The 15,903-nt window shown below is 36.9% G+C and overlaps 2 protein-coding genes across 3 annotated transcripts in view; both read right to left on the bottom strand.

Annotated features, from left to right (window-relative positions):
- The window catches only part of crp (transcription factor cropped), a 161,160-nt gene extending 157,802 nt beyond the window's left edge, over nucleotides 1-3,358 (bottom strand). The window contains exon 1 of one of the 2 annotated variants that reach the window (XM_072297742.1): nucleotides 1,758-3,358. In XM_072297742.1, coding sequence (XP_072153843.1) covers nucleotides 1,758-1,846 — 89 coding nt within the window. In that variant the 5' untranslated portion in view covers nucleotides 1,847-3,358. The remainder of the gene's footprint in view (nucleotides 1-1,757) is intronic. The other variant, XM_072297741.1, reaches the window with a different exon arrangement.
- A 1,106-nt stretch (nucleotides 3,359-4,464) lies between these two features.
- Nucleotides 4,465-15,903, bottom strand: part of LOC109030999 (MBT domain-containing protein 1) — a 30,706-nt gene continuing 19,267 nt past the window's right edge. The window contains exons 12-16 of the mRNA XM_019042263.2: nucleotides 15,576-15,831; nucleotides 14,843-15,015; nucleotides 14,013-14,189; nucleotides 11,549-11,713; nucleotides 4,465-8,838 (exon numbers count right to left, since the gene is read on the bottom strand). Of these exons, the coding sequence (XP_018897808.2) occupies nucleotides 8,668-8,838; nucleotides 11,549-11,713; nucleotides 14,013-14,189; nucleotides 14,843-15,015; nucleotides 15,576-15,831 (942 nt within the window). The 3' untranslated portion in view covers nucleotides 4,465-8,667. The remainder of the gene's footprint in view (nucleotides 8,839-11,548; nucleotides 11,714-14,012; nucleotides 14,190-14,842; nucleotides 15,016-15,575; nucleotides 15,832-15,903) is intronic.

Here is a 15,903-nt window from a genome sequence, read left to right as displayed (position 1 = left end):
ACCAAAAAGTAAACACTGTATCCATTCCAACCAAACAAACTGAAAGAATGATTAAGGTCCTTACAAACTTTCTCCTCTACTTTGCAAATCATGCCTCAACGGAAAAGTAGGGGATAATGACATAACTTGAGATATATACGAAGCCTACAAGTGAAAGTGGACAATAGAGCAAATTATGGGAATGCAAGCCATACGGACTGTTTTTAATGTATAGACTTGGGCTTGGAAACATCAAAATCCCTTGCATCTTGAACAAGTACTCTGTAAAATATTTAGTTCTGCTCCAGCAATATCAGTTAAATCTGCAGTTGCTCATTCAAGACTAATACGAAAAGAAGGAAGAGGAGGTGATAACTTAACCTATAAACGAGAAAAATATTTGGCTATGGAAGCATGACTGAACAATGCTAGAACTATAATTTAGTTAATGTTTGGAATCAAGATTTTCTTTCGCGCTATATGCTGTTGTCTCCTTAGTTTACAACTTACACTAGAGAGCAAAGAGAGGAAGGGTGCTTTCAACAAATGCACCATTGAATAGGACAATGGAGGCATGAGGAACTGTGGCATTAAAACAGATTCTTTTCAAAAGGAAGGAGCAATAACAGCTGGTGAGCTATGAAATTGAATGAATTTAATGATGATCCTGAAAGTGCTAACAATGCTTTCTCATATTTAAATTACTGTTAAGAAACAGGGACCTATACTTGCTTCAAACTTACAGAAAAAGTAGACCTCTGTCCTGAATGCTAACTTAAACCTAGCTCCTACGAGAAATTTAGTTGTTTAAATCACTGAAGTAAATACTAAATTCCCAGTTTAGGGTGCTAAGATTGAATTCAGTCCGAGAGAACATACAGGTTCCTAATTCGAAACTTTAGAACACTTTAAAGACAGGTACGACTAATTAAGCTGCAGAATTAAACTAACTTGAGAAAACTGTGGCGTCAAACATAACCTATTTGACTAAGAGAGCAAACAACGACAAAATTATATTATGGCGGAAGCTTCTGGGGCTAGAGGTTAACTAACATCTGCCGCTGTACCAGTACAGTACAGGCAGCAAAATAACATGGCTCGCTAATCCACACCAAATGATATTTGGACTAAACATGCTAAACCCAATGTAAAAACTGCTAAATGTAACCCCATAAATGACGCTTAACTGCTTTAAGTAACCATTTTACCGACTGATTGAAGTACTGATTGACGTAAACATCAAGCACAAAATAAACAATTCGCCTATTTCACCGTTGAGGTGGTTGAACAAATCAGTTATCCAGGAAAAAATTAAAATATTCCAAAACGAAAACTAGGAGCTGGTGGGAGCAAAAGTGGGGCCCTAAAAATGGGTGACGGTATGGGTTTTGGATTTCAAAACATGTGAGCAGATTGAGTAATGGTTGGTGAGGGGGAATGAATCAGCTGAAACAAAACGGGCAAAGCAGCTGAAAATGGGCTTTGAGGCGACTACATATCGAAAAAGCGGATCAAATTGGCAGAGGGCTTTGAATATGGCGTGAATGTGAACAGCTGACGTACCGGCGACGGACGCGGAGGCCACGTCCAGACAATTTCGTTAGGTGCTCGTCGACGTCGACCACGACGCAGGAAGAAAATTCCGACGGAGAAGGGGACAATTTAAAGTGCTCGGCTTCGATACCGCTAAAGAACTCTTCGGAATCCATGCTTGAACGAGGATAGACAAACAAGGAAGGCCTACCAAAGAGGAATGCGCAAAATATCAAGAAAAATACCTGCAATATCCACCGATGTTATCCTCTTGGTCGTAAGGTTGGAGATCATCAAACTGCAGTTTCGATTCACTTCGACTTAGCGTGGACATTATTTCACATCTAGAAGGATTTCCCGGAAAAAGGAGACACAAAAACAGCAAACAAAACACTGGTATCACAACGGAAACATTATCACGGCACTAAAAACAATAAATAAAAAAAAAACAACAAAACGGCCCGAGACCGAACCACAATCAAGAACGCACTGCAACTCACTGTGTGTATGTTATGCTTTGATTGGCGGGAAAGGAGCCAGCCCCAAGTGTTTCGCAGACACACACGCCGTATTCATCCGCGCAGACAGGTCAATGAAAAATAACTCTTTGCACCCACTCAAAACAACCTAAAGTAACCATGAAAACTTTCCTTACTTATTTAAAAATGTGTTTTATGAGTAAAAAACACCCTAAATTAATACATTCTAAAGCAATAGTACGTATAATAGAGGTGAAAGAGGGGTACTACTTTGTTGCTATCTTTTATGTAGCCAGACGCGGAGTACGACCGCTTAACACCAAACCAGCTGTGCGGGCATTACGTAGTAGCGTAGGGAGAATTCGAAATGTGACCAAGTAAATAAACCGAATTTTTCAGAGTAATTTGGAGTGGCGGGGGTTGGAAAATGACTCGGACAAACCAGAATTTTAGCCTGAGACTCAATAATTGCGTGCTTCTCAGCAACGATGCAAAAAAATTTCCGCCATGCGCCACGGTGATGCGGTCCAAGTAATCTCCTGTGTTTCACGTTGTCCAAGTCCCGGAGCAAACTTGAAATGCCGCGACACGCCCTTTTCCCATCATCAATAACAGCTGATGTGACTCAGATATTTCATTCATATGAAGGCAAGCTTATCGGTTACCCGGCCGGCCAAGTTGTCGACCGTCATTGTCGTAATCTTGGCAACTTTTACTTCGTAAACGCCTCCCTTGAATTAATTACTGAATTTGAGCGGCACGCCGGGAACAGCCGCATTTTCTAAAACGACCCAAGAAATAATTCAGTCGGGTTGGCTTTACTCCTCCCATTGCACGCCGAAATAGATCCAATAGTTTTCTTTTTCTTGGCGCGGCGGGAATTGAAATTAGGTGGCAATTCATCTGCACCTATCATAACGCCTGGATGCAACTATTCGAGCGCAATGGATAGCCGGGTTGCATATTCGCAAAAACGCAGGCGCTCATTCTATCCCAAGCAGCAATGAGCGCGTCTGCGCGACATGGTGTTCGCAAAAACCACTGAGATTTTGTTTTCCGATGAAATAAATCGGAGTCCCTTGCTCCCTCGTTTAACGTCCCTTATTTAACGAGAAAATGGGAAAAAAATTATATTGAGAGAACTTCGGGTACGGGTACCTTCCTGTTCGGGCAATAGCCGAAACGCCTTCAATTTTTTGGGTATTCAACATGGACATTCATAAAGCCCGAATATTTGCATCAAGGCGTTGCGGATGTCACACCGTCCTCTCGCATCTACTGCCGCATTTCAATGGCAAAAATCTGAGAAAGTTGTCTTTTTTGCAGCTTTGATTTTTCAAAGTGGGAAACTGATCAAAGCATTTTCTTAAAATTTTCTCTTAATTGTTTTTTTTTCTAATGAGTGAAGAAAATCTAAAGATGGACTCTAATTATGTAGACTGTTTTATTTGTTCATTTTAAAGTGAGTTCAGATTTGCAAGGTTGTAATTACTTAAAGATACCTACGAATTTGTGAACCTCAACCATCGATATACTGTTTTGAGGACACACACACTAGATGCGACGGTTTTTTGTAATTTATTTCTTTGTAAGAGATTTTTAACATTCTGAGGGAGATGTAATGATGGTAATTTTTCAACTGATGATTAGACATCTTGTGTTGTGAGGATCGCATGAATTCTTAGAGAGTAAGGTTGACTGATATTAAAACCCCTTGATATCTTCTTTATTCTACGAAATTGTCACCAAGTTTGCTACGGTAAGGATAGGGACTCTCTCTTTTGAAAAATTGATGACCTGGTTAAATTATCCGCGGGAGGGAAGTCCGGGAGGAGAGTGGGGATCTCCACGAAGGGGGTATCACCTCCTTCTCTCTAAGCCCAAATGTTAGTGATTAAATCACTAGGTAAGTAATCGAAAAATTAATAACTGCAATATTCTCTTTTTCTATAAAATCAAAATGATCATGTATAGGGTTTTTAAATGAGTTCGTTTTATAATCCATTATTCGCTCTCAGCCAAAAGCTTTAAATTATTTTGTAGAAGAGTAGGTAATGCGCACACATTTAGTAGCTGCATACTGCATGATCAATTATCTGCGCAGAAGTGTGCAAGGAGAAGGTGGGTGCTGCCTATGCACTTGTTTTTTGTTTGATCAGCTTTGTACAGTAGTGCCAGTTCTATGGAAAATAGACGTTTTCAACATTTTCATTTAATATAAGCTGACTATGTCAATTTAGATTGATGGAATAAAAACCTTCCTTTACATTTTAGGACTGCAGTAAAGAAAAGAAGAAGAAAAATGCACAGCATTTGAAACATAAAAATTCTACCTTGACAAGTTTCAAATAAATCTCATTTTGATTTCCTTTGACACACTCTCATAATCTCAAGTATATTAACTTGCTTTTTTCCCATCCTTGCTCCGAACCATGAGTGCATGTTGAAGGAACAGAAAACAAAAGTACAGCAGTTTTAGATTTGTAAACTCTATAGTTTATTTACAGGAAAAAATATTTGTAAAAAAATAGATGATCAGAACAAAAACTACTGCAAAAATGCGTTGATTTCAGCTTTCAATCGTCAAAACATTAAAGCACTTGACAATTTATCGACAAATAAATTTTGACTAGGCAAAACGGGCTGAGTTAGAACCAGACCCAATCTGAATAACCTGACAGTTTCAATATTAACAAATGTTCACACTGAAACACTGGGAAAAACCGGGTGAAATTTCTCACCAAATTCCAAAAATGGATATTGACAAGGCAAATCGGTGGTACACACTATACAACTATGCTGGCTTATACTATTCAAGCCGCATTCTCCGAAGGATACCAGAACGAATGCAAGGATCCTTCAACAAATATGGCAGCCCTGAATAGCAATTGAAAGAATACTATCAAACTGTTACTAAGTTTAATTTTTAATAATTTAAAATAACACTGTGAAACTCAGATGAAACTGAGATTAGGAGTTGAAAAATTGTGTACAGGATCAATTTATGAACTTGATTTCAACATCCTTTCAAAGACTTGCCTTCTACAGAAAAATTCGTAACCAGTGCTAAATAAAAACATTGATATCTTGGTTAGGAAATAATTTTTGCGATTTTCAGTGGCGCAAATCATCTTTTAAACGAAATTTTGAAAAGGTAACATAATTATCAGAATGCTTAATGTACCTTATCTAGAGATCCATTATGGATTATATTACTCACATGGGGGGCCAAAAGTGTTTTGGCAAATATATCAGCAAAAAATTCTAAATTGCTTACATTAACACCAGAAACAAAATAAACGGTGTAGCTTCACTTGGCAAAATAACTCATTTTTTGAAGCTAGATATTTCTAAGTAAAGGATTTCTAAAATACTCTCATGGTTCTAGACTTCAATTTTGATTTTTTTGTTGCGATCAGTTAAATGAAAAAGTGGTGTTATGACACAAAGATAGATATTAATGATCATGAAATAAGTCTTGAGTTTTATTCATCTTATTTTTATAAATTATATTTTAAATGAGATGATTTGATCGCTGAATAAGTTTTGGTCAAACTTGATTAAGTAATAACATCAATATTTGAAATTATCAACTTACTGTTGGTTTGTACATTCTTAAAAATGACAAGAAAAAAGAAGCGTTATATAGCAGAGCAGATAAGAAAACCTACTTCCTCAAAAAAAGCACTATCTGCTAGTATGACATTATGAATTTTTCAAACCTAAAATTTCTTAAACCTGATGGAGACAAAGACAAAAAATAAAGTAAAATTGCACATATAGAATTAGAAGTTTTTAAGAGTTGAAATTAATCAGGAAGATTGCTGATACATGCTTTTTGGTCTAAAAGAGCCCATAATAAACAGTTTATTAGCTGATTCCACACATTCACGATATTTAAGGAGTTAAGTAACATTTTTAGGATTTTGTTTCTTATGTCTGTGCTAATATTGGTGACAGATTTTTATGTAAATATATAATTTTCTAACAACAATTCTAGATAAAAAGGGAGAAGGAAAAAAAAGTTCCATTTCACCAACACAAGAAAATGAGAAAAAATATGGTTAAAAAAGAAGTAATCTTTCACAGGTGAAATTTTGCTTTTCTTGGTAATAATGTAAAAAAAAAAAGAGTCTTGATCTTATAAACTACAGAGATTTTCGAGAACAAACATGCTAATAGCACACAAATAAAAATATGAAGATATTTTCATGGTGATGTACCAAATGGCAAGATAGATGTAAATCTATTTTGGCTGGACAAGCAAAAAAAAAAAAAAATTGTTAGAAAGAGAAGAAGAAATTAAAAAGCAAAAGGTAAAATGATAAAAAAATCATTGCTACTTTGTAAAACATGTAGTATCTAAATTGGAGATCTAAAATTTTACATTTTATATACACACTGTTCTTGATATATAAATTCTGTTGCTCTTCAAGAGACAGTGAAAAAACTTAATTTTATAGTACAATGCTGTTTTTGTTTTTTTCTTTCTTTTATTATTATAAAAAAAGAAAACAAGAATAAAAGAAAACATAAAATAGACATGACGAAGGCAGAAACCAAGAATTAAAGAAATTCTTCACACTATGCAGGGAAATTCAAGAGTGTGAAGAACAGTAGTGTATTTACCTTTGTAAAATACTTTTGGAGAAATAAACTTAAAAAGTCTTCATAATTTAAGAGCTTACTTTGATTTTTTCGAAAAAAGGCAGAAACTTACAAAGACAAAAAAATACATGTTTTCATTGAGTTGACAGATAAAAACTATATTTGCTTCCTATATGTACAAGGGCTGTCCCATGAATACCCATATTGACGCGCCAATTCAAAAACTGAGCTACTCAAACTCATTCCAACATAAATTGACAAAGTTACGGCAGTTTCAAAATAGAGCCTGTGAAAAGACCATAAAAATTTTTGAGTTGATAAGTTAAGTTGATTCGAGTAAAAAAATCAGCATGCAAAGTAATTCTAATTGTATTTTAGACTCTGAGGGCCTTGTTTGTCAGCACTTTGAGCCAGAAAGGACCAAGGTAAACAGAGATTATTGCATATTGCAGTGTTATAAAGGACTTTTGTTATCATGTCTTGCAAAATGTCCACATTTAAAGGCAACCTGGATGTTACACCAAGACAATGTGCGACCACACACTTTGCAAGTCACCACAGATTTCATGTCAAAGAATAGAATGGAAACCATTAGGCATCCACCGTACAGCCCCAATTTAGCATCATGTGATGTCTGGCTAGTTCCAGACTTTAAGCAAGTTTTTTGCGGAAAGCAATTTGAATCATAGGAAGCACTCGAGAACAAAAAACAGGAATTTTTCAAAAGCATCCCCATGGAGAAACTCCAGATAACAATACATTAAAAATGAAGAGAACGCAAAGAAAAATGTTAGATTCGAAGGTAAATACTCTAAGAACGAGAGAGAGGTTCTTGAAGAATCAGAAGACAGGAGAAATTTTTGTAAAACACTCGTAAGGTCTTTTCATACACTCTATTTTTAAACTGCAATAACTTCGTCAATTTTTGTCCGAATAAGTTGGTCTTGGTCTCAGCCAATTGCTTTTTACTCCATTTTTAATGAAACCAAGGTCTGTTAAGTAGATTATTTTTGAAATATGGTGTCAGTCCAGGTATTTATGGGACAGCTTACGTATAATAGAAAAAGTGCACCCCTGATGTTTGACTTCCTGTAGCTTTGAAATACATAAAAGGTGACGTTCATGATAAACGATGATTCGCATAACTTATAAAGTTTCAACGAATTTAGGATGAGATCAATATTTTTAATAACTCTTTAGAAATACCAGTGATCCATAGCAACAGTCGAATGATTCTGATACTGCATTTCGACAGTGAAACTGCAGGGACACACATCTTGTTGCCTGACTTTGCAGACTTCCTGTCATACTTCATTCTATAGATGGAAAAATATTCGTCATTTCTAGAAAACTTTTTCAATTTTTTTCCTTTAAGTAAAGAACATTTTGCCAAAATTTCTAGCAATACCGTTGATTTTTTCTCTTTTGATATACTAAAATGGGAGCTAAGACATAAAAACACCTCAAACGAAATACCCATTTCCGTAGTTTCACTGTCGAGCGTCAATATATCAGGTGTACATGAAAAAACAGTGGATTTTAATGACACACCAGAGTGTGTGTCATACCAAAATTCCACCTAGATATGAATTTTAGAGGGGTCAACTTTCAAAATCACAGTTCCCTGAGTGATATATTGCTGTTAATTAACCATTCACTTAAAATTTTGCTGCTCCTGCTATTTCTGATCAAGTCCGCAAACTTCATGGACTTAAACATATTTATGGTTTTTTTGTGGGATGTGAAGATTTATTTTCAAACAATAGTACTTGAAGATTCATCTTCAAACATTAACACTTTGTTTGGATTATCTTCGTAATTTTAAAATACGAATCAAGACATCAATATATATAAAGTGAGAGGAGTTTAATATAGAAGATCTTCTTATTAGATTCATGAATTCAAAATATTGAAGTTCAGAGTATCGATCAAGAAGAGCATTAGAAGACTGTCTCAACTTAAAAAAATCTAAGAGAAGAATATTTTAGCTAAATAATGCAAGGTCGCTAGTGACTTCTTATCTCCTAATTCATTTAAACTTAAGGATTGAGGATTCTAAATTAAAAATTTACAAGAATTTTTTAAGGCCTAATATTTTACTTCTAGATGACGATGGGTTCATTCTATTTTTGAGTTGTTGGATGAGGTCGAAGATTTTCAATGAGGGTCCAACTTTCATTCCTGTTAAGTCAATTATCTGCTCCTTGGTCAGTTCCAGTAACTGTTTGCCATTGATGTTCTGTAAAGAAAAATGGGAAAGATGAAGTTGAGCAGTGTAAATTTCTAGAGGACTTGTTCCCTTTAACAACCACTGCCATAATGGTTATTACGGCTTGAGGTAACGTGTGCGAAATAAAAATATAAATAAAAAAAATTGGCCTCCGGCCAATTTATGCGCGGCGCTTCGCGCCGCGTACCGGCGCTACGCGCCGGCATTTGGGGGGCTTCGCCCCCCCCATCCGCTTAGCGGATTGGTGCGGGGACCGCACGGGACTTTCTCGCTCGAGCCGGCGCTTCGCGCCGGCATAGACACTTTTACTGGAATATTTAGAAAAATATTGCCAATTTTACAAAATCATAAAGTTTGATTGGAATTTTGATCACAGGATAATAGTTATGAAATTTTTATTCAAACCACTGAACTTTATTGTAAATGTCTTCGCGATATGTGATGAATTCATATATTCGGCCTCGACTTGTTGATTTTATGAGGCATCTTCAATTAAATATGTAATTGATTAACAAAGTCTCCTGTCAAAGATGGCGATCCGTAAAAATCTTAGCTTTTCTACGATTCATTAGGATCCATTAGATTCATTGACATCATACTTCAGATACGATTTTATATTATAATCTCTCCTTAAGCACGGTCAAAAGCCATCAAATATCTACTTGAATGGGTAGAATAACTATTCGATGTTCAAATAGTCTTAAATCTAAACGGTTTTTGCTTAGCATCTCCCAAATTTTAAATTTGGCGGGCGAATCTACCTGCTGGAAGGTTCACCACACGCCCGCCAGGAGCGCCATCTCCTTACCGCGTATCCCTGTAATTCAAAGCGAAAACAATAGAGAGCGCTGAGAGCGCCATCTCCTTCAACCAAACCTCGGGTTCTAACAATTTATAACCTCCTTTATTAAGTAACAAGCATTAAATCAGTCATATTTGTGCCGTATCATTATATTATATTTGTGCTTAGTACCTCGTAAAAAGGAACCGCGAAAGATGGAATCTGCCGGGATTCTAAATTCATTAACAACAAACATATTAGTATTTAATAAAGATGTAAGTGTCAGTTCTTGCGTCAGCTTGATGACTAATAGTAACTATATATTGTAAGTACTTACCTACCTAATTAGTTGTCTAATTTTGCTTGGTGTATACCTACGGAGTAATTTTGGAAATAGTATATGATGCATTATATAATGCATTTGAATTCCTAGGTTTCACCTGACTCAAAGCGTTTGCTGCTATTATCTAGAAGCGTTCCGACTCATTTATCAGAGAATTGAGCGTTTCCTATCGGCCCCTCTGCAATTATGAGATTAGTCCAAGAATCCTTTAGGAACTTAAATTAATGACTCAGATGGTGCTTTTGAGCCAACTTTCAAAGAATTAAAGGCATTTTTTCAAAATCTACAGTCCATGAGCTCTCCGTGTGACCGAAGTGCTCTCCTCGCTATATGACGCGTAACCCTTCAATTTTTAGTTTAGTCCAAAGACCTCATAGGAACTTACATTATTGAACCAGGTGGTGCTCTTATGCCAACTTTCGAAGAAATGAAAGGCATTTTTTTTCAAATTTACAGTCTTTGAAAATGAGTTGTTTGTGTGATGTCGCGGAGCAAAGTGCCCTACTTTTGGGCCTCGTAATCCCTTGAATTTTGAGATTAGTCCAAAGATCTTTTAGGAACTTAAATTAATGACCCAGGTGATGTGCTTGATGCCCACTTTTAAAGAATTAAAGGCATTTTTCAAAATTTACGGTCCCTCAAAATGAGCTTTCCGTGTGATTTTGCTGAAAATGGACCTTTAACCCAATTTGACCCTAGCCCCCCCAAATTTTAGCGTACCCCAAAATCGTTGGACGTGCATAAGGAGACCATAAATATGGTGTTCTGTGAGAATTTTGAATGAAATCGAACAGATAGATTCTGAGATATCGCTGTAGACAGATTTGGGGGACGCCGGACGGACGGACACACATTTTTTCAAGTATGGTTATTTTGACTCCTGGGACCTTAAAACGTCTAGAAATGATGAAATTTCAACTTTTTTTTTTTTTTTTTCTTGGAGGATGACAATACTTCCTCTCTACCCTAGGGGAGCGAGAAAGTAAAAACTTCAGTAACAGATGTCAACTGAGTTGCTCCCTTCTCACAATGGAGACAGAGTTGCAATTCTGTGCACCCTAGTAATTCATGTGTATTTAATTACAACGGTGAAATCGTGTAGGCTTTGTTACGTGAAGACAGTATTGGTAAGTGGACGTGTATAAGCTGTGGACATTATTGCCGTAGACGTGCTTTTGTAGACTTTTTCATTGTAGCCTAAAAAAGTGTAGACTTTGTGTTAGTAGACATTTTGGAGTAGACTTCCTGTCCTGGAACCGGTTAAAAGATGACAGTTGTTAAGCCTTAAAAATGGCCAGGAAGGGTAAACAATTAGAATATCAGTGATATATTTCAATGATCAGTAGATGTGTCTGAAATTCTCTGATTTTTCCCTCATCGCAAATCCAAAACTTTCTTGAGTTTCCAGACCACTGACAACCCTCCTCGAATTACTCAATTGTGCATGAATATCTGATTTTTTAAGATGCCTGAGTGACCATAAATGGCAGATTAAATTTTCTTTATCATTTAAAATTCTTGACTCATAGAATACCAGTAATGTTATGTTTTTCTGGCTTCAGTGAAGAATGAAAAAATTTAAGCAGAATACAGACCTTCCCAGAGAAATTGTCGCAATAAGCCGCACAATCATTGATCCGGAGGAACTCAGCCACTTGGGTCACATCCCACTCCATTGGCGTAACTTGTTGAGAACTAGATGTTGAGTCTGATAACCGCGGAATCACACTAGAAACTTTGGTGCCTACAGGCGGCTCCGTCTGCAAATTAGTCAAAATTTAAATATTAGGCTCATTAAAACTCTATTGAATTTAATTCAAACTAAAAATCTGAGATAAGTATTTTTTTCAAAATGCATACTGCCATGAAGCTTTTTATTTTTCTTTCAGCGAAAACTAGGAACTAACCTTCTCATACCTGTGTAGGATTTCTGAGATGATCAAAAACCAGATTAGAAAATGAAAACATTAGTTTTTAAGTGGCTTTTCATTTCAACATGACAGCTCTTATTTTAAATATACATAGATATGAAGCCAAGTCTGTGACAATTGCGGCTATCGAGTTTTTGAGTTTTGAAAAAGTGGCATTTAAGGTTCTGATCACCGCACTTTGATCTCATTGAGATAAAGAGGAATTCACTCAGTGGTTTATTACGGAACAAAACCTTCTCTGATAATGAGCTAAAGTGAATTTTAAAAAAGGCAACTGATCCACTGTTTTTAGAAGAACTCTTTTACAGAAAAAACAAAGTCTTAAAGTGGGGTAATGGAAAAGATATGATAGAAATAAACCAAAATTAAGTTAATTCCGAGTCTTTTAATACATTTACACTTTGCGCAATCAAAAGTTGAAATGTATGATGATGCAATGGAGGGTGTTGATTTGATCGACATGAATCCATCGAAAAATGGAAACATGAATCAATCGACATGAATCGATCAACACCGATTTGATCATAATTGTTGAAAAACCAGTGTCGAGTAGATCTAAATGAATCAATCAAAAAATGAAAACATGAGTCAATCAACATGAATCAATTCACACCGATTCGATTGACATAAATGGATCGAAAAATGAAAACGGGAATCGATCGACGTGAATCGATCCACACCAATTCCATCGACAACCGTGAATCAATTTACAAACCCCTGAATCGATTGATGAATCCATGAATTGATCAACAAAAGCCATGAATCGATTGATGAACCCGTGAATCGATTGATGAACCCGTGAATCGATTGATGAACCCGTGAATCGATTGATGAACCCGTGAATCGATTGATGAACCCGTGAATCGATTGATGAACCCGTGAATCGATCGAAAAACCCATGAATCGATCGACAAAAGCAGTGAGTCGATCGAATTTTGTCGATCAAATCGGTGTCGATCAAATCGGTGTCAATCGAATCGGTGTCAATCGTTTCAAGTTTCCGTTTTTCGTTCCATTCATGTTGATCGAATCAGTGTCAATCGAATCGGTGTCGATTGATTCTTGTCGATTGAATTGGTGTCGATCGAATCGGTGTCGATCGATTCATGTTGATCGAATCAGTGTCGATCGAATCGGTGACGATCGATTCATGTTGATCGAATCGGTGTCAATCAATTCATGTCGATCGAATTGGTGTCAATCAATTCATGTCGATAGAATCACGTCGATCGATTCACATCAATCGAATCGGTGTCGATTGATTCATGTCGATTGAATCGGTGACGATCTATTTATGTCAATCGAATCGGTGTCAATCGATTCATGTTGATAGAATCACGTCAATCGCATTGGTGTCGATTGATTCACGTCAATCGAATCGGTGTCGATCGATACATGTCGATCGAATCGGTGACGATCGATTCATGTAGATCGAATCGGTGTCGATCGATGGAATTGGTGTCGATCGATGGAATTGGTGTCGATCGATGGAATTGATGTCGATCGATGTGAATCGGTGTCGATCGTCGTGAATCGATCGATCGATGTGAATCGGTGTCGATCGTCGTGAATCGATCGATCGAATCGGTGTCAATCAAATCGGTGTCGGTCGACGTGAATCGATCAATCGAATCGGTGTGGATTGATCAAATCGGTGTCGATCGACGTGAATCAATCGATCGAATTGGTGTCGATAGACGTGAATCGATCGATTGAATCAATGTCGATCGACGTGAATGGATTGATCGAATCGGTGTCAATATATTCGTGTTGATCGAATCGGTGTTGATCGATTCATGTGGATCGAATCGGTGTCGATCGATTCACGTTTTCATTTTTCGATCGATTCATGTTGATCGATTCACGTTGATCGATTCACGTTTTCATTTTTCGATCAATTCATGTCGATCGATTCACGTTTTCATTTTTCGATCGATTCATGTTGACCCAATCCATACCCTCCTGATGAAATTGCTGCTCAGCTTCAATAATTCGCAGCAGGTTGCATATGACTTTTTGGGGCACTACATTTGGCCAATAATCCGAGTTTAACCACCATTCCCAGTCAAATCAACTGACATGGCAGAGGACTTACTAAGGTTTAGACAAAGCTCAATTTTTAACTTACTTTAACAGAAGATGAACTAGTTGACATTGGTAGAGACTGGTCAGGTCCAACTGATTCCATCGCTGTCTCAGGCTCTAGGTTACTGGAAACTGTACTACTACTGCCTTCAAACCGTACTGTTGATCCTAAATGTTGCAGCTGCCTCTTGTCGGCATTCATTGAGGAACTGCTATCATCCTTAAAAAAGTGAAAGAAATTTTAAAGAGATGATTTTGTCTCTCTACTATGAATTTTATGAAGATTCACCCCCTTAGAGTCAATCATGCACAGCCTAAAGAGGTTAAGAGGAAGAGAGTGAAAGGAATGAATAATCAGAGGCAACAAAGAACCAAAAGATGTGTTGCACAGAGATTGCGTTGTCAACCACATTCCCCAGATTTCTGCTCAATTAAGACCACAAACTTTTCGCCACTTAAGCCCTGCACACCGTCCCTGCTTAAACTGAATCGCTTTAAATGAACCGATACAAGCAGGACAAAAATATTGGCCAGAAGCTAGATCATATTTGAGATTGAATGAATCAATGCACTTGCTGAAAGTTCCAACAGAAACGATTCAAAAACAACATTCGATTAGATTAGTGAGTAAAATTGTATAAAAATATTTTTAAAATCATTGAATGACTATGAGCAGTCATCCTTCAACAGAGACTGTGCAAAGTGAAATACATCGTTTCATAATTTCACTATTAGATGGTTCAGATCAAACTTCTGGAGTTCTTGAACAACAGTCAAAGGGTGATTAAGTACAAGTTTAAACACTTCTGATGATCAAAATCCGAGAAAAACTTTTAACTGAATGAACTAATGTTGACAAGAAGGGTCACTTACAGTCATCCTATGATCTTTAGTGCCACTATGAGGATCATTTATCTCAGGTACAATCTCCTCCTTGATGCACTGTTGTGATGGTTGTTCTGATGTATGCGCTGGTTTTCGCACACCGCTATTTACAGGTTTATGCCGCTTGTGGCGTTTTCGACCTCTGCCAATAGGTCGACTCACTAGAAAATAAGAAAACTTAAAATCATTTGAGTTGAAGAAGAAGAAGTACCAATTACACATCAACCATAAAATTGTGCTGCAAGAACATTTTTAACCGAAAAAGCAAGCCGATACTTTCATTGTTGGCTGCTGTCTCTCTAGTTTTGTCTTCAATGCCAAAAGCTGCAGGCCTTTAGGCACATATTCTTCAAATTTCTTAATTGTTAAATGAAAGTTTCCCTTCATTTTAGTTGATTCTGAAAACTTTTTACAGCGAATTCACTTGTAACTCTAGTTCATATTCAGCCAGAGTGATATCGCTTACTTTCAAATGCAATGCTGCGGTCAATTTCAAACAAGCTGAGAGGAGTTGCTGCCTTATTTTTTATTATCATATTTTCAGTGGTGCTAATCTTTTGTGAAAGAAAGTTTAACAGACGTAATTTCTATCTTGCTTTCGACTTTTTATATTTCTTTATTATTATTTTGCCTCTATGAATTGGTGAAAACTGTGTGCAGTGGTAGGGTAGTTTTTTCATAATTAAGGATAATACGCATAAAATTTAAAAATGAGCGTCACCTTGATTGATACCATTTTTGCTGGGTGGACGAGGGGGCTCAAGACGACGGGAAACAAGCTCACACCAACCGACGGGGTAAATGTCACAGCTGGCACAGTCAAGCCACTGATCATACTCCTCCTCCCAACCATCAAAGTGAACCTTGAGCAGTCTGTCGACAACTCGAGATATTGTTGCTACACATACATATTGCGGATTCATTAAGTCAGCCGCTTCCAGTTTCATACCTGCAGTGAACTTGTGCATCGGCCGATCCTGCAAAATTTAACATATTTATGAGATAACTTATTTAATGTGTTCTATGTGTGTAATTTAGTGCAATTCACT

This window comes from Bemisia tabaci, chromosome 3 (assembly GCF_918797505.1).
Source record: "Bemisia tabaci chromosome 3, PGI_BMITA_v3".
In the NCBI taxonomy this organism is placed as follows: domain Eukaryota; kingdom Metazoa; phylum Arthropoda; class Insecta; order Hemiptera; family Aleyrodidae; genus Bemisia; species Bemisia tabaci.
The sequence above is the reverse complement of the archived record's forward strand: the minus strand, read 5'-3'. Positions and strand labels throughout refer to the sequence as shown.